The following is a 25,356-nucleotide window of genomic DNA, read 5'->3' as shown; positions in this document are numbered from 1 at the left end:
GCAACACACTCTAAAAACCTCTTGAGTGTGATTGTCTCCTTTGCTGTGAGCCATTAAAGACATATGAATTAAATCCTACTTTGATCAAGCAATCATTGCGTAGCATGTTACATCTTGAGATTTTGGGGATCCTGCTGGATATACTTGATCCTTGTAGCTGAGGGAAAAAAATATTAGCTAAAATACAGAAAAAAGCAAGGAAAATAAATCATGATTTTTGTTGTTGTTGATATTTTGAGCTATACAATGCCAGCCGTATACAGGCTGTTTAGACACTTGCGTGGTAATGACATAGCGATAGGATGTTATGCATACAGAGGTATTCAATTGCAGAAATTGCAGAAAAAGTATTTATAATACATTTAACAGAAATGTAACAATGTGTACAATGAGGTGCTCATTTAAAAAAAAAAAAATAAACATAACAATTTAAAAACAATTGCACCATTTCTGTTGCAAGATTGGGAGTAAATATATTCTGTAAAAAGAGAATTTTGCATCCCTTTTTCTGCATTCCGGTTAAACATAATTTCTGTATGAAGACACCTTAAAGGACATAAGGGTATAAAGAAATTGTTGTGACAGGTTATTGCACTGCCGCTTGCATATAACTCAAAGCAAATGCTTTAAACACATAGTTAAAGTCAGCATCAGAGCATCAATGCACTACTAGTAGTTAGCAGAACACCTCAGGTGAGCCAGTGACAAGAAGCATATGTGTGTAGCCACCAATCTATATATAGAGAGATGCACTCAACCGGGAATGAAAAAACGGTGCATTAGTTTGTTCTTTGGTTAGACTCTACCCGGGAGAATTGTCTTTTAGCGTAATTGTGCCTTAAACAGAGTAGAACGTTTCTGACATCCAGCCTGAAAAGGTGGGTCCAGCCCTCAAATACCAGGCAATCCTCCTCTGAATGAGGGACAACCCCAGATGGTCATTTCAGCCTCTGTCAGGTGCATCCATATACCTCTAGGAACATTGGGAAGGGAGTCCATGTTTGGTTTCCCCATCACCCTTAGGGAGACTGTCCCCAGTGTGATAACATCAATATACACAGAAACTCACCCAGGACTGGACAATGGCTCAGTAGCTTGTTCTTTGGTGGGTCACCTGAGCAGTCTCCCAGTAGCTGCTCCTAAGCCAATATAGGTTTGCTTCTCAACAAAAGATACCAATTGTAATTTATTTTATGTCATTGTTCTATCTAAATCATGAGAATTTTATTCTGACTTTCATGTTCCCTTAAAGGGACACTGAACTCAACTTTTTTCTTTTGTGATTCAGATAGAGCATGTAATTTTAAGCAACATTCTAATTTACTCATCTTATCAATTTTTCTTTGTTCTTTTGCTATCTTTATTTGAAAAAGAAGGCATCTAAGCATTTTTTTCGGTTCAGCATTCTTGACAGCACTTTTTTATTGGTGGATTAATTTATCCACCAATCAGCAAGAACAACCCAGGTTGTTCACCAAAAATGAGCCGGCATCTAAACTTACATTCTTGCATTTCAAATAAAGATACAAAGAGAATGAAGGAAATTTGATAATAGGAGTAAATTAGAAAGTTGCTTAAAATTTCATGCACTATTTCAATCACGAAAGAAAATATTTGGGTTCAGTGTCCCTTTAAGTGGACTCATGTGATTCCTTTTTTTCTATTACTCATCCATACACATTAATATTTATTGTTCCTGCGTGCACCGGGTAAATCACAATTACACACAAAAGAAAAAATTCTATAATAAATAGCAGTTTTTCACTTCACATTAGCTAAAGTAAGAAAAAAACAGCATAATACAAAATGCCATATTATTAATTCAATATCACTGATGGCTGCCAGTGCATAATGAGTTTAAATGCAGTTTTTCCAGTTAACCAATAATGGGCTAGATTATGAATATAGTGCAATTAGCTCTCCTACTCGAGTGATTACATTGCTAGATGAAGGTTTTTTGCACATTTGCTCTCGTATTATGAGTTGAAAGTAAAAAGTTTGCGCTCAAGTGAAAACCTGGCACATGCAAAAATGCTATGACAAACGCATTACCTTCTTCTCCCATAGACTTCAATGGAGCACAAAAACTGTAAAAAAACAAACAAAATACAAACACCCATACTTACTACCCCGACCGCGTATATTCAAGAGCGATAAACCCGACAATATTTCACATTCCAATGATCTTCGCATAGAATAGTATATTCTATTTATTCATAAATACATAAATCATGTCGTCAGCTGACAGTAATCAGTATAGGAGATATATATATTCTTACATGGAGCATATACTGACATAACGTTATATATTAACATGCAATCAATATGTATAGAGATGTGAAATTATGTTTACAGGGGGAATATAAAATAGTCAACAAAGAATAAAGGAAGAAAAAAAAAAGAAAAAGATTTTTTTTTAATAATAATAATAATGGTATAAGTATGTGCCTATGTATAAAGGGTGTGGAATATACTATGTAATTGACTATATGAAATTACACTTTAAAAAAAAAAATGATAATGTGTCTGAATTTAGTAGAGTATTTAACGTTTTGAAGTGCATTATAATTTTCATTTCAAATGTTTTTCTTTCCATGGTGTTTTTGAAGTTGCCTCTGATAATCTTGATTTTGAGGTTTTGGATGGAGTGGTCAGGTTGGGTGAAATGGTGACCAACAGGGGAACAGCATCTTGTTTCACAGTGATTTTTGATTGAGTGTCTGTGTAAGTTCATCCGAAGGTGCAGTAAAAACTCCTTAATGCAGCCCCATTGATTCCTATGGGGAAATAAAAGATATGTCTACACCTAACACCCTAACATGAACCCCGAGTCTAAACACCCCTAATCTTACACTTATTAACCCCTAATCTGCCGAACCCGACATCGCCGACACCTGCATTATATTATTAACCCCTAATCTACGCTCCGGACACCGCCGCCACCTACATTATATGTATTAACCCCTAATCTGCTGCCCCCAACATCGCCAACACCTACATTATAATTATTAACCCCTAATCTGACTTCCCCAATGTCGCTGACACCTACATTATATTTATTAATGCCTAATCTGCCACCCCCAACGTCGCCGCCACTATATTAATATTTATTAACCCCTAATCTGCCACCCCCAACATCGCTACCACTATATTAAAGTTATTAACCCCTAAACCTAAGTCTAACCCTAAACCTAACACCCACTAACTTAAATATAATTTAAATAAATCTAAATAAATATTCCTATAATTAACTAAATTATTCCTATTTAAAACTAAATACTTACCTATAAAATAAACCCTAAGCTAGCTACAATATAACTAATAGTTACATTGTAGCTAGTTTAGGGTTTATTTTTATTTTACAGGCAAGTTTGTATTTATTTAAACTAGGTAGAATAGTTATTAAATCGTTATTAACTATTTAATAACTACCTAGCTAAAATAAATACAAAAGTACCTGTAAAATAAAACCTAACCTAAGTTACAATAACACCTAACACTACAATATAATTAAATACATTTACTAAATTAAATACAATTAAATAAATTACATACAATTAGCTAAATTAAATTAAATTAGCAAAAGTACAAAAAACAAACAAACACTAAATTATAGAAAATAATAAACAAATTACAGATATTTAAACTAATTACACCTAATCTAATAGCCCTATTAAAATAAAAAAGCCCCCCCAAAATAAAAAAAAACCCTAGCCTAAACTAAACTACCAATAGCCCTTAAAAGGGCCTTTTGCGGGGCATTGCCCCAAAGTAATCAGCTCTTTTACCTGTAAAAAAAATACAAACAACCCCCCAACATTAAAACCCACCACTCACACAACCAACCCCCAAAATAAAATACTATCTAAAAAAAAACTTAGCTCCCCATTGTCCTGAAAAGGGCATATGGATGGGCATTGCCCTTAAAAGGGCAGTTAGTTCTTTTGCCGCCCAAAGTCCCTAACCTAAAAATAAAACCCACCCAATACACCCTTAAAAAATCCTAATACTAGCCCCGTGAAGATCGACTTACCGGGAGACGTCTTCATCCAAGCCGGGCCGAAGTCCTCAATGAAGCCAGGAGAAGTCCTCCAGATGGGCAGATATCTTCATCCAGACGGCATCTTCTATCTTCATCCATCCGGCGCAGAGCGGGTCCATCTTGAAGACATCCGACGCAGAGCATCCTCTTCTGCCGACGGACTAACGACGAATGAAGGTACCTTTAAGTGACATCATTCAAGATGGCATCCCTTAGATTACTATTGGCTGATAGAATTCTATCAGTCAATCGGAATTAAGGTAGAAAGAATCCTATTGGCTGATGCAATCAGCCAATAGGATTGAGCTCGCATTCTATTGGCTGATTGGAACAGCCAATAGGATTGAACTTCAATCCTATTGGCTGATTGCATCAGCCAATAGGATTTTTTCTACCTTAATTCCGATTAGCTGATAGAATTCTATCAGCCAATCAGAATCTAAGGGACGCCATCTTGGATGACGTCACTTAAAGGAACCGTCATTCAGTAAGAAGACTTTGTTTGAAGAGGATGCTCCTAGTCGGATGTCTTGAAGATGGACCTGCTCCGCGTCGGATGGATGAAGATAGAAGATGCCGTCTGGATGATGACTTCTGCCTGTCTGGAGGACCACTTCGCCCGGCTTGGATGAAGACTTCTCCCGGTTTCGTTGAGGACTTCGGCCCGGTTGGATGAAGACTTCTGCTGCTTCCTTGAGGATGGATGTCCGTGTATTGGGTGGGTTTTATTTTTTAGATTAGGGTTTGGGCCGCAAAAGAGCTAACTGCCCTTTTAAGGGTAATGCCCATCCAAATGCCCTTTTCAGGGCAATGGGGAGCTTAGGTTTTTTTAGTTAGTATTTTATTTGGGGGGTTGGTTGTGTGGGTGCCTGGTGGTGGGTTTTACTGTTGGGGGGGTTGTTTGTATTTTTTTTTACAGGTAAAAGAGCTGATTACTTTGGGGCAATGCCCCGCAAAAGGCCCTTTAAAGGGCTATTGATAGTTTAGTTTAGGCTAGGGTTTTTTTTTATTTTGGGGGACTTTTTTATTTTGATAGGGCTATTAGATTAGGTGTAGTTAGTTTAAATATCTTGTAATTTGTTTATTATTTTCTGTACTTTAGTGGGGGAGTTTTTGTACTTTAGCTAATTTAAGTTAATTTATTTAATTGTTGTTAATTTAGTTAATTTATTTAATTATAGTGTAGTGTTAGGTGTTATTGTAACTTAGGTTAGGATTTATTTTACAGGTACTTTTGTATTTATTTTAGCTAGGTAGTTATTAAATAGTTAATAACTATTTAATAACTATTCTACCTTGTTAAAATAAATGCAAACTTAGCTGTAAAATAAAAATAAACCCTAAGATAGCTACAATGTAACTATTAGTTATATTGTAGCTAGCTTAGGGTTTATTTTATAGGTAAGTATTTAGTTTTAAATAGGAATTATTTAGTTAATGATAGGAATTTTTATTTAGATTTATTTAAATTATATTTAAGTTAGGGGGTGTTAGGGTTAGGGTTAGACTTAGGTTTAGGGGGTTAATACATTTAGTATAGTGGTGGCGACGTTGGGGGCGGCAGATCAGAGGTTAATAAATGTAGGTAAGTGGCGGCGATGTTAGGGACGGCAGATTAGGGGTTAATAATATTTAACGAATATTTGCGAGGCAGGAGTGTGGCGGTTTAGGGGTTAATATGTTTATTATAGTGGCGGCGAAATTGGTGGCAGACGATTAGGGGTTAATAAATATAATGTAGGTGTCGGCGATGTCAGGGGCGGCAGATTAGGGGTTAATAAGTGTAAGATTAGGGGTGTTTAGACTCGGGGTTCATTTTAGGGTGTTAGGTGTAAACATACATTTTATTTCCCCATAGGAATCAATGGGGCTGCGTTACTGAGTTTTACACTGCTTTTTTGCAGGTATTAGACTTTTTCTCAGCCGGCTCTCCCCATTGATTCCTATGGGGAAATTGTGCACGAGCACGTACGACCAGCTCACCGCTGACTTAAGCAGCGCTGGTATTGGAGTGTGGTAAGGAGCATAATTTTGCTCATCGCTCACTTCTTGCCCTTTAACACCGGGTTTGTAAAAACCTGTAATACGTAGGTCCTTTAATGTGCATTAACCTGACCCTATAGAAAAAACTGCTTGTTAGCACCGCACAGCCTCTAACGCAAAACTCGTAATCTGGCCGATTGTATGTTAACAAAAAAGTTAAATTAGTATGTAATTTACACAGGAATAAATCAAATTAAATATGCGCAGCGTAAATTGTAATTGTAGTACACTGGATGTGCAAAAATCACACAGAAAAGCGTAATTGTTGTTTTTTTGTAAAATGGACTGAACATGGGCGTTCCATGGGCGTATATGACAATGTCTCACTAATCCCAGCGTAATTCTATAAACATTTTCGCACTGTTTTATATCGCCAACTAAAAGGTGCCAAGCTTTTCTCATATAATACGAACACTTATAACCCCAATAGAAAAACAAATGCATACGACAATATAGGCGAATGTAAGATGCTATAAGCAGAAAGCAGCATAATGTGAGTTATATTGGCTGCAGGATTTTAATTTTAAAGTGCTCCCCCCGCTCCCTGATAACTTCGCACTAAGGAGCAAAGTGTCCCTATCCAGCGAGCTTCATTACTTTTAATAGGAGCCGTCTCACCACTCGCAGGGACAACCCCTTTTTTACGATCATTGCACCGGAGCAGCCCTGCGAGAGTTAGCGAGAAAAAAGTAGGTTTGAGCTGGCGAAGATTGTATCATTGAGCCCTTAGTCTTTTATGATTTTTCATATCCCTTCCAGATTTATATAGATAGATAGATAGATAGATAGATAGATAGATAGATAGATAGATAGATATTTTACAGGAACAGTATCATATAGCTATAGAAATATGTATTTAATAATAAAAAGTACATTATATGTGTTTTGCACATTGGGTTTCACGATTTAGATTTAATAGGGTCGGGTTAATGCACATAAAATCGTAGTTATTGAAATATGAAATATTTATAATTATTATACATACTGTAAAATATTCTAAATAATCTGTAGAATATATCTATATATTTTACAGTACTTTTTAATAATTTTTTAAATATTTTATATTTAATATTTCAACAACGTGCGCAACAGTTAGCGCTTCACTCATAATCAAAACCAATATTAGTTCAAAATGACCCTGAGCCTACGTAAGTAAGTGTGCTCTAATAGAAAAGACCTACGGTTCATACCAGCAGACCAAGAGAAAGAGGTATATTTGATAACGTACGTAGAATCATGAAAGTCTCCCTTTAAGCTCCATACCTCTTTAACGTGATCTGAACAGTTACACAAAAGATAGCAGAAAATTAAGATTTGAATTGTTTAAAAAAAATGTAAAAGCTCACAAAAAGCCAAAGTTTTGTCTGTTCATAGATTTTTTTAACACAATCATGAGAATTTTGATCAGACTCAGTGGTAATCTTATTTATTTCATAATTTCTTGGAATCAATTTCATAATATTTCAGTTTAATTTCTTAAGTATAATAATAATAATAGAGATCAGAGATTTGTTTTCAACATTAAAGGGACAGTCTAGTCAAAATTAAACTTTCATGATTCAGATAGGGCATGCAATTTTAAACAACTTTCCAATTTACTTCTATTATCTAATTTGCTCAATTCTTTAGATATCCTTTGTTGAAGAAATAGCAATGCACATATGTGAGCCAATCACACAAGGCCTCTAGGTGCAGCAACCAATCAGCAGCTACTGAGCATATCTAGATATGCTTTTTAGCAAGTGATATCAAGAGAATGAAGCAAATTAGATAATAGAAGTAAATTAGAAAGTTGTTTAAAATTACATGCTCTTTCTAAATCGCGAAAGACAAAAATTGGCTTTCATGTCCCTTTAAATACTTAAAATACCTTATACTGAAGAGAATGATTGTTAACAGTGAAAATGGCATTTGAAATAAATGAGAACTTCTGTTTGTTCACATACAAGTTGGAATGTTGTTTTGTATTAAATGCATTAAAGCATAAAAATCCTGTTTTTTAAACCCCATGAAGATAATTTACACTGATAAACGATAATTTTAACTTGGTTCTCAAGGAACAACTAAATTTGGGTTGTCAAATGTTCTTGCCAAGAACTTATAGGGGCATATATATAGGCTCGTCAGAAACAGAAGTTATGAAGCAGCGGTCTAAAGACCGTTGCTCCATAACCTGTCCGCCTGCTCTGAGGCCGCGGACAGAAATCAACCCGATCGAATACGATCGGGTTGATTGACACCCCTGCTAATGGCTGATTGGCCACAAATCTGCAGGGGGTGGCATTGCACCAGCAGTTCACAAGATCTGCTGGTGCAATGATAAATGCCTACAGCGTAAGCTGTCGGCATTTATCGATGTGCGGCGGACATGATACGCTACTTCGTATAATGTCCGATCACACATTGATAAATACGCGCCATAATCTCAAACTGAATGGTAGTAGGTTTAGGATTAAAGTGTAGAAGCGCTTCTTCACAGAAAGGGTGTTTGATTTATAGAATAATCTTTATTTATAGGTGGTAAAGACACTGTGGGAACTGTAGCAAGGACTGTCCTTTGTAGTTGGGATCAGACTGAAATGCTTCTTGGTGAAAAGAACAATTGAGCTAAAATAGACTGCTACTAGGTGGGAACTTGCCATAGAACAAGCTACTGAGCTGTTGTTCCTTCCTGGTTGAGCGCTTCTCTTTCTTATGTAGGGGACTCAAGCGTCCCTGTGATAAGCATAAGACTTCCCTACACACTTATACTTTATAGGAATTAGGGACAGAATTGATGAGTTTATGGATTACACAGATTTTCAGCTATGTATAATGTGAGAGGCTTTTTAAAACTAGCATTATATTTATTTTTTTCAAGTAACTTACATACATATTATTATTATTATTATTCTTTATTTATAAAGTGCCAACAGATTCTGCAGTGCATATTCAATAAAGTAAGATTACTTGGAAATGTTGCTAATTTTAACATTTTTTCAATTAACATGTCCTATACTTAAGAAAAGTAAATGCTGAAATAGTAAATATTGAAATGTGCATTTTATATTTATATAACATATATTAACTTAACAGAATGTAGCTCAATAGAGCAAAAATTAGATTGGTAATCATGTATTAAATATTGTGAAATATGTTGCTCACTCTAACATTCAATATATAAATATTTCCTATATTTGTTTAAAAAAACATAGGTTACATCATAAATTATATATATTAATATATGCAATTTATATTTATTTGGCATATTACAAAAACCATAAATAGTAAAAAATGTATCAATTGTGTTTAATTTATTCATTAAATATTAGGTAATGTGTTGTTCATTATGACGTTATATATCAATTTTCCCTTTAATGTTTTATTGAACATATTTTGTATCCTGAAATAATATATATTATTGTAATGATCAATTCGTATTTATATAACTTTACATAAAGCCATAATAGATTTAAAATATTTGTATATCCTGAAGTAGCATATACAGTATATTAAAATACTATGCATTTCATATTTATATAACATATAACATCAAAGAAAAAATAAGGATCTAAAAAATATATATAATAAATAATTTATTACATATTTTCAAATATATTTGAGTGTATTGCTATTTTAGCTAAAAAATATAATGGAATATGGCTTAGTTTGTCATTAATTAACTTAAAAGTATATATCAATGTTATCCAAAAGATACAGATTGGGAGTGGCGCCAATTAAGGCTATCTGATTATTTAGTAGACAATATTTGTGTCTGAATAAGGATATTTAAAATAAAGCAAATTACTACAATTGCAGGTTTAAAGAATAGTCCACAATAATTTATTAGTCAGTTAAAACAAGTAATAGTTCTCAAGTTCATTCTATTTAGAGGGTTCAATTAATTTAAATGGTTCAATTCCTATCTAAAACAATGCATTAATTATATATCTAAAAAACATTCAATCTTAGTCTAAAAACACCGGTGTTCACTTCTCAAACCTAACTGGTTAATATGACTCAACTGACAAGCAAAAAACAAGCACTACACATATGTTGCAGGGATTGGAAATTCAGTTACCATAACACCAATCCAATCTCTATATGAGCTTTAAACATATATTACAGGGATTAAAAATTCATTTGTTAACAGAATGAAGACTCAGCGGTCTGATTGGCTACTTATACTACTGAAACACTTGCTTTTGCAAACGTGTAGTGTCATATACTGGTAGGAAGAGTCTATTGTATTCAGCTTTATTTCAGCAGCCAATTCCTAATGATCAGGCTAAAAAAGGGTTCAGTCTTAAATGTGTTTGTAATATTCTTGTGTGAGCCACTTAGCAGCTGTTTCCAGTACTCTTTTAAGCTGCCACTTCAGTGTGTCCTCTCCACAATCCCCCTGCCCGGAGTTCCGGTATGGGAGGAGGCAAGTTAAAAACACTCGCCTATATTCATACAGCGTTTCCTTTAATCACAGTGAATCTTCTAAGTGTGCACACTTACAGTTTTTTCTTCTTTTCTTTCACTCTTCGCTCCTACCGTCTGCTCAGCTTTGTTTTGCAGTAATTCCACTTTGGGCTGGTTTTGACGGTCCTGGGAGCCAGAAAAGTCTTTTCCAAAACGATTGAGTCTTTCCCAAACAAACTCTGGTGTGGTTTTCTACGCGTTTCAGCTCTCCAGGGAGCCTTTGTCAAGATCTTGACAAAGGCTCCCTGGAGAGCTGAAACGCGTAGAAAACCACACCAGAGTTTGTTTGGGAAAGACTCAATCGTTTTGGAAAAGACTTTTCTGGCTCCCAGGACCGTCAAAACCAGCCCAAAGTGGAATTACTGCAAAACAAAGCTGAGCAGACGGTAGGAGCGAAGAGTGAAAGAAAAGAAGAAAAAACTGTAAGTGTGCACACTTAGAAGATTCACTGTGATTAAAGGAAACGCTGTATGAATATAGGCGAGTGTTTTTAACTTGCCTCCTCCCATACCGGAACTCCGGGCAGGGGGATTGTGGAGAGGACACACTGAAGTGGCAGCTTAAAAGAGTACTGGAAACAGCTGCTAAGTGGCTCACACAAGAATATTACAAACACATTTAAGACTGAACCCTTTTTTAGCCTGATCATTAGGAATTGGCTGCTGAAATAAAGCTGAATACAATAGACTCTTCCTACCAGTATATGACACTACACGTTTGCAAAAGCAAGTGTTTCAGTAGTATAAGTAGCCAATCAGACCGCTGAGTCTTCATTCTGTTAACAAATGAATTTTTAATCCCTGTAATATATGTTTAAAGCTCATATAGAGATTGGATTGGTGTTATGGTAACTGAATTTCCAATCCCTGCAACATATGTGTAGTGCTTGTTTTTTGCTTGTCAGTTGAGTCATATTAACCAGTTAGGTTTGAGAAGTGAACACCGGTGTTTTTAGACTAAGATTGAATGTTTTTTAGATATATAATTAATGCATTGTTTTAGATAGGAATTGAACCATTTAAATTAATTGAACCCTCTAAATAGAATGAACTTGAGAACTATTACTTGTTTTAACTGACTAATAAATTATTGTGGACTATTCTTTAAACCTGCAATTGTAGTAATTTGCTTTATTTTAAATATCCTTATTCAGACACAAATATTGTCTACTAAATAATCAGATAGCCTTAATTGGCGCCACTCCCAATCTGTATCTTTTGGAAAGCCTTCATTGATTGCACATATGGTGATAAGTGCAATCAGGGAGTTGGCATATCTGAAATTACCCTATCTCCAGCTCACACCATCTTTGTCTCTAACTTATATATCAATGTTATATTGGTAGCAAATTATTTTATTATAAATCTTCAACATTTTTTATGGTGAACATTATTTTAAACATTAAATATATCAGTCTGTCATTAATCACGAACAACTAGATTATGAGTTTTGTGCTAAACATGGTGCCGTAACTAACGGCAAAAAAAGTTGCGTTATTTTACTCTCCATATCGCTGCCATTACGAGTTACTGAAAAGCCTCATTGTGCATGTGATATGGTGGCGTTAAGCTCCATATCGCACAATAGCCAAGGGCTGCTTTGACGTGCTTGTGCACGCTTTCCAACTTGACATCAATGGGGGTGAAAAATCTCTGTAACGCAACCCTATTGATGTTTATGGGGAAAAAAAAGTTAAGTTTAAACCTAACACCCTAACATAAACCCCAACTCTAAACCACCCTAATCTGCCGCCCAGACATCGCTGACACCTAAATAAAGTTATTAACCCCTAATCTGCTGCTCCCGACATCGCCAACACTAATAAAAGTTATTAACCCCAATTCCACCGCTCCCCGACATCACTGCCACTATAATAGTTATTAACCCCTAATCTGTCGCTCCCCGACAACGCTGTCACTATAATAAAGCTATTAACCCCTAATCCGCCGCTCCCCGACATTGCCAACACTATAATAAAGCTATTAACCCCTAAATCTCCGGCTTCCCACATCTCCGCAACTAAATAAACCTATTAACCCCTAAACCTCCGGCCTCCCACATCTCCGCAACTAAATAATCCTATTAACCCCTAAACCGCAGGCTCCTCACATTGCAAAACTCTACATTAAACTATTAACCCCTAAACCTAACAACCCCCTAACTTTAAAATTACAATATAAATATATTTAAATAAATAAAAACTTACCTTTGAAATAAAAAAACTAAGTTTAAACTATAAATTATCCTAACATAATTATTCTAATAAAATTAAAAAAAACTACCAATTAAAAAGCTAAATTACCAATTTAAAAAACCTAACACTACGAAAAAAAATAAAAATCTAAAATTACAAAAAATAATTCTAAATTGTTCAAAACAAATAGGATTTCAGATGCTCTCATCCTATTGGCTGATTTGAATTTGAAGAATCAAATCAGCCAATATGAATGCAAGGTATGCCATTTTGAACGGCTACCTTGCATTGAAGCTTCAGTCTTCGGCGGGGACCGTATGAAAAAGGTGCTTCGTGCTGGATGTTTTCGCCGGGATGAAGATAGAAGACGCCCCCACAATGGATGAAGATGTCGGCCGCCTGGATGAAGCGGATGTCCCGACTTCAGCAACCGTGAGTAGATATTCTGGGGTTAGTGTTAGGTATTTTTTCTATTTTTTGGGTTGTTTTTTTTTTTGATTAGGGTTTGGGCAATTTGAAAAAGAGCTAAATGCCCTCTTAAGGGCAATAAAAAAGAGCTGAATGCCTTTTTAAGAGCAATGCCCATGCAAATGCCTCTTTAGAGGCAATGGGTAGCTTAGGTTTTTTATTTAGAGTTAGGTTTTTTAATTTTGGGGGGTTGGTTGGGTGGTGGGTTTTATTGTTTGGGGGACTTTGTTTTTATTTACAGGTAAAAAAGCTGTTAAGGCAATGCCCTACAAAAGGCCATTTTAAGGGCTAATGGTAGTATATTATAGGCTAAGGGGTGTTTTTATTTTGGGGGGCTTTTTTATTTTTATAGGGCTATTAGATTAGGTGCAATTGTTTTTATTTTTGATCATTTTGTTTATTATTTTTTGTCATCTTAGTGTTTTTTATTTTTCGTAATTTAGTGTTTTTTATTATTTTTTGTAATTTTAGATTTTTTATTTTTTTGTAGTGTTAGGTTTTTTAAATTTCATTTTTTTTTTAAACATCATTTTTTTTTGAGTGCGGCATTAATGTTGCGTTACAGGCTAAAATGCTTGCGGTATAGCTATACCGACACGACTTGTAATGGCTGCGTTACTGCCATTATGCTGAAATTGCCATTTTGTCAGCGTTAAAAGCCATAATGCAAAACTCGTAATCTATCTGTATGACAATTTAGATATTGAAAACAATTCCTGATGAGCTAAGGACTTTGTCTGTCAAAATTATTATTAAGTGTGATACAAAAACTATTATAAACATAAAATAAATTCAAAGGGGCATATTTATCAGTGCGAGCGGACATGATACAATGTAGCGTATCATGTCCTCCGCACATCGATAAATGCCGACATTATACGCTGTCTGCATTTATCATTGCACCAGCAGTTCTTATGATAGGGGGCGTCAATCAACCCGATCGTATTCGATTGGGTTGATTTCTGTCCGCGACCTCAGAGCAGGCGGACCAGTTATGGAGCAGTGGTCTTTAGACCCCTGCTTCATAGCTTCTGTTTACGGCGAGCCTGAAGGTGATAAATATGGCCCTTTTGTGAAGGAGTATCTCAATTGTGGTGAACTTTTCAACAAGATTTTACTTTTATTAACTTGTTTTATTAAATCTAGGTCATTATCATTTTTTAACCCCTTAAGGACCACAGCACTTTTCCATTTTCTGTCCGTTTGGGACCAAGGCTATTTTAACATTTCTGCAGTGTTTGTGTTTAGCTGTAATTTTCCTCTTACTCATTTACTGTACCCACACATATTATATACCATTTTTCTCGCCATTAAATGGACTTTCTAAATATACCATTATTTTCATCATATCTTATAATTTACTATAAAAAAAATTATAAAATATGAGGAAAAAATGGAAAAAAACACACTTTTTCTAACTTTGAACCCCAAAATCTGTTACACATCTACAACCACCAAAAAACACCCATGCTAAATAGTTTCTAAATTTTATCCTGAGTTTAGAAATACCCAATGTTTACATCTTCTTTACTTTTTTTGTAAGTTATAGGGCAATAAATACAAGTAGCACTTTGCTATTTCCAAACCACTTTTTTTCAAAATTAGCGCTAGTTACATTGGGACACTAATATCTTTCAGGAAAACCTGAATATCCCTTGACATGTATATATATTTTTTTTAGAAGACATCCCAAAGTATTGATCTAGGCCCATTTTGGTAAATTTCATGCCACCATTTCACTACCAAATGCGATCAAATAAAAAAAATTGTTCACTTTTTCACAAATTGTTTCACAAACTTTAGGTTTCTCACTGAAATTATTTACAAACAACTTGTGCAATTATGGCATAAATGGTTGTAAATGTTTCTCTGGGATCCCCTTTGTTCAGAAATAGCAGACATATATGGCTTTGGCATTGCTTTTTGGTATTTAGAAGGCCGCTAAATGCCACTGCGCACCACACGTGTATTATGCCCAGCATTGAAGGGGTTAATTAGGGAGCTTGTAGGCAGATTGTAGGGTTAATTTTAGCTTTAGTATAATGAAGTAGACAACCCAAAGTATTGATCTAGGCCCATTTTGGTATATTTCATGCCACCATTTCACCGCCAAATGCGAACAAATAAAAAAAGCGTTATATTTTTCACAATTTTAGGTTTCTCACTGAAATTATTTACAAACAGCTTGTGCAATTATGGCATAAATGGTTGTAAAAGCTTCTCTGGGATCCCCTTTGTTTAGAAATAGCAGACATATATGGCTTTGACTTTGCTTTTTGGTAATTAGAAGGCAGCTAAATGCCGTTGCGCACCACATGTGTATAATGCCCAGCATTGAAGGGGTTAATTAGGGAGCTTGTAGGGAGCTTGTAGGGTTAATTTTAGCTTTTGTATAATGTAGTAGACAACCCAAAGTATTGATCTAGGCCCATTTTGGTATATTTCATGCCACCATTTCACCGCCAAATGTGATCAAATAAAAAAAAAGTTCACTTTTTCACAGATTTTTTAACAAACTTTAGGTTTCTCACTGAAATTATTTATAAACAGCTTGTGTAATTATGGCACAAATTGTTGTAAATGCTTATCTTAGATCCCCTTTGTTCAGAAATAGCAGACATATATGGCTTTGGCGTTGCTTTTTAGTATTTAGAAGGCCTCTAAATGCCGCTGCGCACCACACATGTATTATGCCCAGCAGTGAAGGGGTTAATTAGGAAGCTTGTAGGGAGCTTGCAGGGTTAATTTTAGCTTTAGTGTAGGTATCAACCTCCCACATGACACATCACACCCCCTGATCCCTCCCAAACAGCTCTCTTCCCTCTTCCACCCCACAATTGTCCCCGCCATCTTAAGTACTGGCAGTAAGTCTGCCAGTACTAAAATAAGAGTTTTTTGGGGATTTAAAAAAAAAAATAATAATAATAATTCTGCTCTGTAGGATCCCCCCTTAGCCCCCAACCTCCCTGATCCCCCCAAACAGCTCTCTAACCCCCCTCTCTGCCTTATTATGCGCCATATTGGGTACTGGCAGCTGTCTATTTGAAATCAAATATGTTTTTTATTAAATTTTATTATTTTATTATTTTAAAAATACTATTTTCTGTAGTGTAGCTGCCCCCCCTCAACCCCCAACCTCCCACCCTCCCAGATCGTTAAAATGTGTAATGTTCCACCCTCTCTCCCACCAAGTACCACCTTACAGTTGTTCCAGTTGTTCCATAGTGTAGGGTTCCCACCCGCCCGCGCGCACCCGCTCATGTGCACACGCGCCCACGCGCACGTGCACCCCCGCGTGCACTCGATCCCACCCCCCTTCCCCACCGATGGCCGCCCACCCGCCTCCCTGGATCAGCTCCCACCCACCAACGAACATGGCTATTGATGGCCGATGCAGAGAGGGCCACAGGGTGGCTCTCTCTGCATCGGACGGCTAAAAAATGTTATAGCAGAATGCCTCAATATCGAGGCATCACTGCTATAACATGAAAGCAGTTGGAAGTGATCAGGATCGCTTCCACTGCTTTGAAAGACCAACGACGTACGGGGTACGTCCTTGGTCATTAACTGCATTTTTTTGCAGGACGTACCCCATAAGTCGTTGGTCGTTAAGGGGTTAAACGTTCAATATGAATATTATGTCAGGTTAAGTATTATGCACATTTTAGCTAATCTTGGAAGCAGTCAGATCTATAGGTTAGGAAAGAACAATCTCCAGGCTTAATTTGAACAGAACTAAACGCCCAATTGATGGGTCGGTGGTAAAACCCCTGTTATCCATAACTATTAGGATTCATAGTACATAAGTGAAACGTATTTCTCATTATACAGGAGATTGTGCTTTTTCTTTGAATAAGTGTTTACTGTGCAGTACAATATTTGTGTCACAATGTGAAAGAAATAAGTACAAATATGAAACACATAAATAAAATCTATGTGTGAGTATAAAGTATATGGGAAAGTTAATGGGTAGAAAACATTTGTTTTTAACAAATCATTTTTCAAGGAAAAAAATATTAGTTTAATCTAATATTTAGTGATGAGGTTACTTGTTAACGAAAATCTGTTCATCTGCTATTTTCTTCAAAACAGCAAAGAAGCAGCTGGACAGCAGATTAAAGTTAAATAAAATTAAAGTATTAGCTAGTGCTGCATGCCATTAAAAGCACAACCCCCACCCCTTTCTTCTTATTTCTTTTTTTTATTGGTTCAGTATAAGTGGAGCATTAATTTATCGTTATTACAATGGCTGGTTATTGCTACCACGAGGTAGCGGTAGCAATTAGCGCTTAGAAAAGGAATCAGAGATCAGATTTCTGGTTAATTTTATAAATATGCCCCAAATGCAACTAAAATGCAGTGTAGTGCATTTTATTAAAAAAGAACAATTGCAGCGTCTTTATTTTTTAATAAAATAACTGCACTAGGCAGCATTTTGGGGATAAAGTAGGGGAGGGGGAGTGCTGCCACCACTGCGCTACTTACCCCTGCGTTGTGTGAGTTCTCATGCCGTGTCTCAGGGCATCAGAAAGAGGCTCCCATTGGAGCCTATGTAAGCGCACTCTTGAGAGAAATGCTTCCCAGCTCTTGTTCGCATCGCTTTCAACTTGTAATACCAGCACACATTAGCATGCGCTAAGTGGAGCACTAATATCCCTTTCAAGAAAGCGATATTTAGAGCTCCACTTGTAATCTGACCCATGTTGTGTGTGCAGACGTTTGGTTATGTGGCATGTAACTGCTGATATATACTGTGCATATATAAACATTTATTGTGTGCAGACCTTTTGTAATGCTGCACTTAATTGCTGATATACATAATAGATTTATTGTGTGCAGACCTTTTGTAATGCTGCACTTAATTGCTGATATACATAATAGATTTATTGTGTGCAGACCTTTTGTAATGCTGCACTTAATTGCTGATATACATAATAGATTTATTGTGTGCAGACCTTTTGTAATGCTGCACTTAATTGCTGATATACATAATAGATTTATTGTGTGCAGACCTTTTGTAATGCTGCACTTAATTGCTGATATACATAATAGATTTATTGTGTGAAGACCTTTTGTAATGCTGCACTTAATTGCTGATATACATAATAGATTTATTGTGTGCAGACCTTTGGTAATGCTGCACTTAATTGCTGATATACATAATAGATTTATTGTGTGCAGACCTTTTGTAATGCTGCACTTACTTGCTGATATACATAATAGATTTATTGTGTGCAGACCTTTTGTAATGCTGCACTTAATTGCTGATATACATAATAGATTTATTGTGTGCAGACCTTTTGTAATGCTGCACTTAATTGCTGATATACATAATAGATTTATTGTGTGCAGAACTTTTGTAATGCTGCACTTAATTGCTGATATACATAATAGATTTATTGTGTGCAGACCTTTTGTAATGCTGCACTTAATTGCTGATATACATAATAGATTTATTGTGTGCAGACCTTTTGTAATGCTGCACTTAATTGCTGATATACATAATAGATTTATTGTGTTTGCAGACCTTTTGTAATGCTGCACTTAATTGCTGATATACATAATAGATTTATTGTGTGCAGACCTTTGGTAATGCTGCACTTTATTGCTGATATACATAATATATTTATTGTGTTTGCAGACCTTTTGTAATGCTGCACTTAATTGCTGATATACATAATAGATTTATTGTGTTTGCAGACCTTTTGTAATGCTGCACTTAATTGCTGATATACATAATAGATTTATTGTGTGCAGACCTTTTGTAATGCTGCACTTAATTGCTGATATACATAATAGATTTATTGTGTGCAGACCTTTTGTAATGCTGCACTTAATTGCTGATATACATAATAGATTTATTGTGTGCAGACCTTTGGTTATGCAGCACTTAATAACTGATATATATACTCTGCATAAAGATTTATTGTGGGTGCAGACGTTTGGTTATGCAGCATGTGATTGCTGATATATACTGTGCATATATAGATATTTATTGTGTGCACAGACAGACTAACATAGTAGATGAGGTTGAAAAAAAGACTGAAGTCCATCGAGTTCAACCTCTTCAAATCTAATATACTTACAAAAAATCTCCAGTTGATCTTAAATTAATCCCATTGAAGGGTGACCCATTTCACACAAGCAATCATATCCCTGAATACTGTTTCTAGCCAGAAATGTATCCAAACCATTTTTAAATGTATCTAAGATATTGGCATTCACTACCTCCTTTGTTAATGAGTTTCACCATTTTATTGCTATTAAAGTGAAAAAATGTTTTGTTGCTGGAGATTAAATCTCCTTTTGTAATGCAGCATTTAACCCTTTGAGTGCTAATGACGGCTCTGAGCCATCACAGAGTTTCCCACTCTGGTGCTAATGTCGGCTCAAAGCCTTCACTAGCACTCTCCCACCTTGAGGGAGATCTGGGGGCTCCCATCCGCTCCTACCCCAGTGATCGTGACTGTAGAATGACAGGCAACGCTGGGGCTTCCCGTTTTGGGTGGTGATGTCACGTGCAATAACGCGATGATGTCACTGCGCAACTTTATTTATACTTAACAATGTTACGTATAGGAGCAGGGGGCATGCTGCTTAGAAGCCTGTATCTCAGGCATCTATGCAGCTACAGACCCCCAAGACCCACCATTGGAAAGGTAATCGCCTAACCTTTCCAACAGTGTGAGTTTTGGGAGTCTGAATTTTTTTAAAAAAGTTAAAAAAAAAATTGTTCAAAAAAATAAAAAAATAAAAAAAAATCATTAAAAAATCTTAGCACCCAGGTGGGAAAGTGCTTAGCACTCAAAGGGTTAATTACTGATATATATTGTGCATATATAAACATTGTGTGTGTAGGCCTTTGGTTATGCAGCATGTAATTGCTGATATATACTGTGCATATATAGACATTTTTTGTGTGTGCAGACCTTTTGCAATGCAGCTTTTGACTAATGCTATATAATTTGCAGATGTGTAAAATACTTTACTGTCCCTTTAAACTGGTTTGTCTTGATTTTGTTTGTTATGAACATAAAATTAACATTAGGCTGTTATCCAGTCTTGTGATTGAGACATATATTTGTTTTTGATCTATTATTATTGTGAATCTCTCAGTATACAGTCAGTACCCTGTGGATGATGATGAGACAGTAAATGGGATTCTCAACCAACCTGTTTCTTTAAACTGTATATACCTTACCCCAGATAACTGGGACCATAAGGAGGTGCAAGTCATCTGGTTCAAAAACTTTACAGTGAAATTATGGGACTGTATAGTAAAGCAAGAGGAAGCTCCTCTCTGCCAGAGCTCACCGTTCATAGACAGAAGTCAGCTCTCAAATCACATAATGGATGGAAACGTCTCTCTGGAGATACACAAGCTGCAGGCTTCCGATGCTGGACCCTACCAGTGCTGGGTGATGCTCTCTGACTTCTACAAAAGACAAGACCTGATGCTCAGGGTACAAGGTGAGGCTGAATATCTATACTCCTGGCTATGTCATTATATACGGGCATCTAACACCATAAATACAATGATTTGTGCATTAAGGCTAAAGCAGTTAGTAGCTACCTGAAAGCTCTTTAGGGTGAATAATCTCACTGCTCAAATAAACCATTAAAATTATAGACTGATCATATCTTTGTCAGTAGGCAAACCTACAAAATCAGCAGGGGATCAAATATTTTTTCCCTCACTGTATATATATTTATAGGGTCAGAATTGGCCAAATACAGTAAATATAAATATATATACACATATACACACACAGACACATACACATATACACACATGCACACTCACACACACATACACATATACACACACAGACACATACACATACACACACATGCACACTCACACACACAGACACTCATATACATACACAAACACATATACACACACAGACACATATATATACACACAGACACTCACATACATACACAAACACATATACACACACAGACACATATACAAACACACAGGCCCATATTTATCAAGCTCCGAACGGAGCTTGAAGGGCCCGTGTTTCTGGCGAGTCTTCAGACTCGCCAGAAACACAAGTTATGAAGCAGCGGTCTAAAGACCGCTGCTTCATAACCCTGTCCACCTGCTCTGAGCAGGCGGACAGGAATCACCGGAAATCAACCCGATCGAGTACGATCAGGTTGATTAACAGCTCCCTGCTGGTGGCCGATTGGCTGCGAGTCAGCAGGGGACGGCGTTGCACCAGCAGCTCTTGTGAGCTGCTGGTGCAATGTTAAATGCGGAGAGCATATTGCTCTCCGCATTTAGCGAGGTCTTGCGGACCTGATCCGCACTGACGGATCAGGTCCGCAAGACCTTTGATAAATAGGGGCCATTGAGTCAAACAACACACACAGACACATAATCACACACACACATTATACACATTATACACACACAGCCACATATACACAAAGACATATACACACATGCACACAGACACATATACACACACACATTATACACATTATACACACACAGCCACATATATACATGCACACAGACACATATATACATGCACACAGACACATATATACATGCACACAGACACATATATACATGCACACAGACACACATGCACACAGACACACATATACATGCACACAGACACATATGCACACAGACACATATACACACATGCACACAGACATATACACACACGCACACAGACATATATACACATGCACACAAACATATATACACACACATACAGACACATATACAAACACACAAACACACACACACATATAACACACACAGGCACATATACACACAGACACATATACACATGCACATATACATTATACACACACAGACACATATAACATGCACACAAATTATACACACACAGACACATATACACACAGACATAAACACACACACATACAAATATAACACACACACACATTATACACACACACATAAATATATAACACACACACACTATACACACACAGACACATATACACACAGATACATATACACATGCACACAGAAACATATACACATAGACACATATACACATACACAAACACATCTGCACATGCACACACACACACACACACACACACACATATACACATAGACAAAGACACACCTACACACAGACACATATACACACAGACACATATACACATGCACGCACACACATACAGACCCATATACAAACACACACACACATATAACATGCCCACACACACACATTATACACACAGACACATTATACACACAGACACATATACACACAGACACATATACACACAGACACATATACACATAGACACATATACACACAGACACATATACACATACACATATACTCACAGACACACATTATGAACACACAGACACATATACACATGCACACAGACACATATACACATGCACACAGACACATATACACATGCACACAGACACATATACACATGCACACAGACACATATACACATAGACACAGACACATATACACATAGACACAGACACATATACACACACAGACACATATACACATTCACACAGACACATATACACATACACACATATACACATACACACAGACACATATACTCATGCACATAGACACAGACACATATACACATGCACACCGACACATATACAAATACACATATACTCACAGACACACATTATGAACACACAGACACATATACACATGCACACAGACACATATACACACATATACACATACACACAGACACATATACACATGCACACAGACACATATACGCATAGACACAGACACACATACACATGCACACAGACAAATATACACATGCACACAGACACATATACACATATACACGTAGACACAGACACACATACACACACGGACACATACACACACGGACACATACACACACGGACACATATACACACGGACACATATACACACGGACACATATACACATACACACAGACACATATACGCATAGACACAGACACATATACACATAGACACATACACATATACACACACACAGACACACATACACATGCACACAGACACATATACACATGCACACAGACACATATACACGTAGACACAGACACACATATACACAAGGACACATACACACACAGACACATATACACACACACATTTTAAAGAAATTAAAAAAGTGAAGACTGTGCTTCCTCATAATGCTGCATGCAAGCACAACTGGAAAACTGACTACTCCATCTTATCCTCAAGCTCCACATAAAAGTGCAAAATTGCTATGCTGTGTTAGAGCTCTTTATTATTGTGGTATTGCTTGTGTAGAACTATGCACCTAACCCCTGTAAAGATGTTTAAGCACTTCATTAATATCAGCTCTAGAGCAGCTATGCCCTACTGGGGTGGCTTCTTGTCGTAGGCTTACCAGATGTGCGAGGGAACTCACCACTTACTGAGAGTTTCAGGGATACACTTTTTTTTAAAAAAGCAGTGACCTCTGCCCATGCGAGGTCTGGGGATAATTTCACTAAATGCTGAAGAGTTTTTGAGAATCAGGTCTATCGTATTAAAGAAAAGATGATGTGATTAGTTATTTTGTATCATTATATTAGTTGTGGGAATAACTAATTCGAGTGTGGGCTTTGATCAGTGTTCCTTTTAAGGCCAGTTTTGTGAGCAACCAGCAGTGCAATTAGCAAACACTACCCAATGCAGACTGCAAGGTGTGGTTCCCTCATTAACTGTTTCACTGCGAGGCCGCTCACAAAACGGACCTTAAAAGGACAAAATAAATTAGAACTTATATTAAAGCCCTGAAATAGAACAGGTCACAATATGATGTAGGGAATTATAGTATCATATGTACAGGATATGAATTTCACCTTTTTCATTTTATTTTCAGATGAACCTAAAGATGATCTGACAATCCAATATGAAGCAAGACAGTCTGTCAATCAACTTGAGACCAATCATTTAAAGAGCGATCTTATTATGGGCGGGTGGCTCTTTACTCTCTTATTGTCTGGATTTATTTTTTATCAAAATTGTTGTATAAGGAATAAAAAGCGGAACTACAGGATCATCATCTGATTCATCCAAAAATTTTATTCATAAAGACGTATCCAAAGAAAATCAAGGATCTGAATCTAAAAAAACTATAAAGCTTCTGAACTAATTTTTATGGGCTAGATTATAAGTGGTGCGCTATTTAGCGCATTCGCTCGAGTGCAAACACAACCAGAAGTAAGCTTTTAACGCACAGGTTATTATAAATGTTTAGGAAATATATATTTAAAAATAAAAAGAACATTTCTTGTATCTGAAGAACATTGGAATGTAAAAATGGCTAACGCACTTCGGGTTTCGTGCTGTAGGTCTAACACGGCGTCAGGTTAGCACGCATGATGAATTAGTTATCTAAAGGCGCGGTATGTAAATATTAAATGAAAAATATGTAAACAAATATTAATATAATTATTAATTATCATAGATACTGCAAAAAAAAAGTTATATATTAAGATCATTTATTAGAACGTTTAAGTACATCTATAAAATGATTTAAAATAATTAATATTTTTCAATATTTTATATTTAATAAATACATAACACACCATAATATAACTCATGTCGGGTTTAGGTGCGCAAAACTATTTTTTATGTGTTTTGTGAAAGTTTTTAACCCTTACAATTTACTTCAGGTCTCAAGTTGTGCTAAATATTCTAGCGCAGTTTCGGCTTGCTCTCAAGTGCAAGCTATAATTTACAACTTGGAATACCAGCGCTATTTAGTGCAATTGCAATCTCCATTGAAAGTATAAGTTGCACTAGAGCAATGCCGTCAGTGCTAACCCTTCTCTGGTAAATGGGAATGGACTTGTATTATCAAGTTGATCGCTAATGTTAGAGCGGCCCTGCGATACTACTTATCATTAGTGTGTCACTTGTAATCTAGCACATAGTTTTCTAGCATAAATAATATTTGCATCTGAATGCCCATTTACACATCAGTGATTGCATTGGCTCTGAGGTCAGCACAGTGCACACTCACGTTCAAGGCTATCAAAAAATGTAAAGTTACTGATTGGCAGCATGATGAAGATGCACAGCCATATGATCTACTAAAGATCTACGTTTTAGGTTTTGTTTTAGTTTAAGGCCAGATCATCACATAACTATAC

General features: G+C 36.3%; 1 protein-coding gene across 1 annotated transcript in view; it reads left to right on the top strand.

The window, feature by feature from the left end:
• The window catches only part of LOC128642209 (uncharacterized), a 25,654-nt gene extending 1,010 nt beyond the window's left edge, over positions 1-24,644 (top strand). Inside the window, exons 2-3 of the mRNA XM_053694904.1 lie at positions 20,313-20,666; positions 24,081-24,644. Coding sequence (XP_053550879.1) covers positions 20,313-20,666; positions 24,081-24,268 — 542 coding nt within the window. The 3' untranslated portion in view covers positions 24,269-24,644. The remainder of the gene's footprint in view (positions 1-20,312; positions 20,667-24,080) is intronic.
• The last annotated feature ends 712 nt before the right edge of the window (positions 24,645-25,356 follow it).

The sequence above is a fragment of the Bombina bombina genome, chromosome 11, assembly GCF_027579735.1.
Source record: "Bombina bombina isolate aBomBom1 chromosome 11, aBomBom1.pri, whole genome shotgun sequence".
Lineage (NCBI taxonomy): Eukaryota > Metazoa > Chordata > Amphibia > Anura > Bombinatoridae > Bombina > Bombina bombina.
Note: the sequence above shows the minus strand (reverse complement) of the source record. Positions and strands in the feature narration are given on the sequence as shown.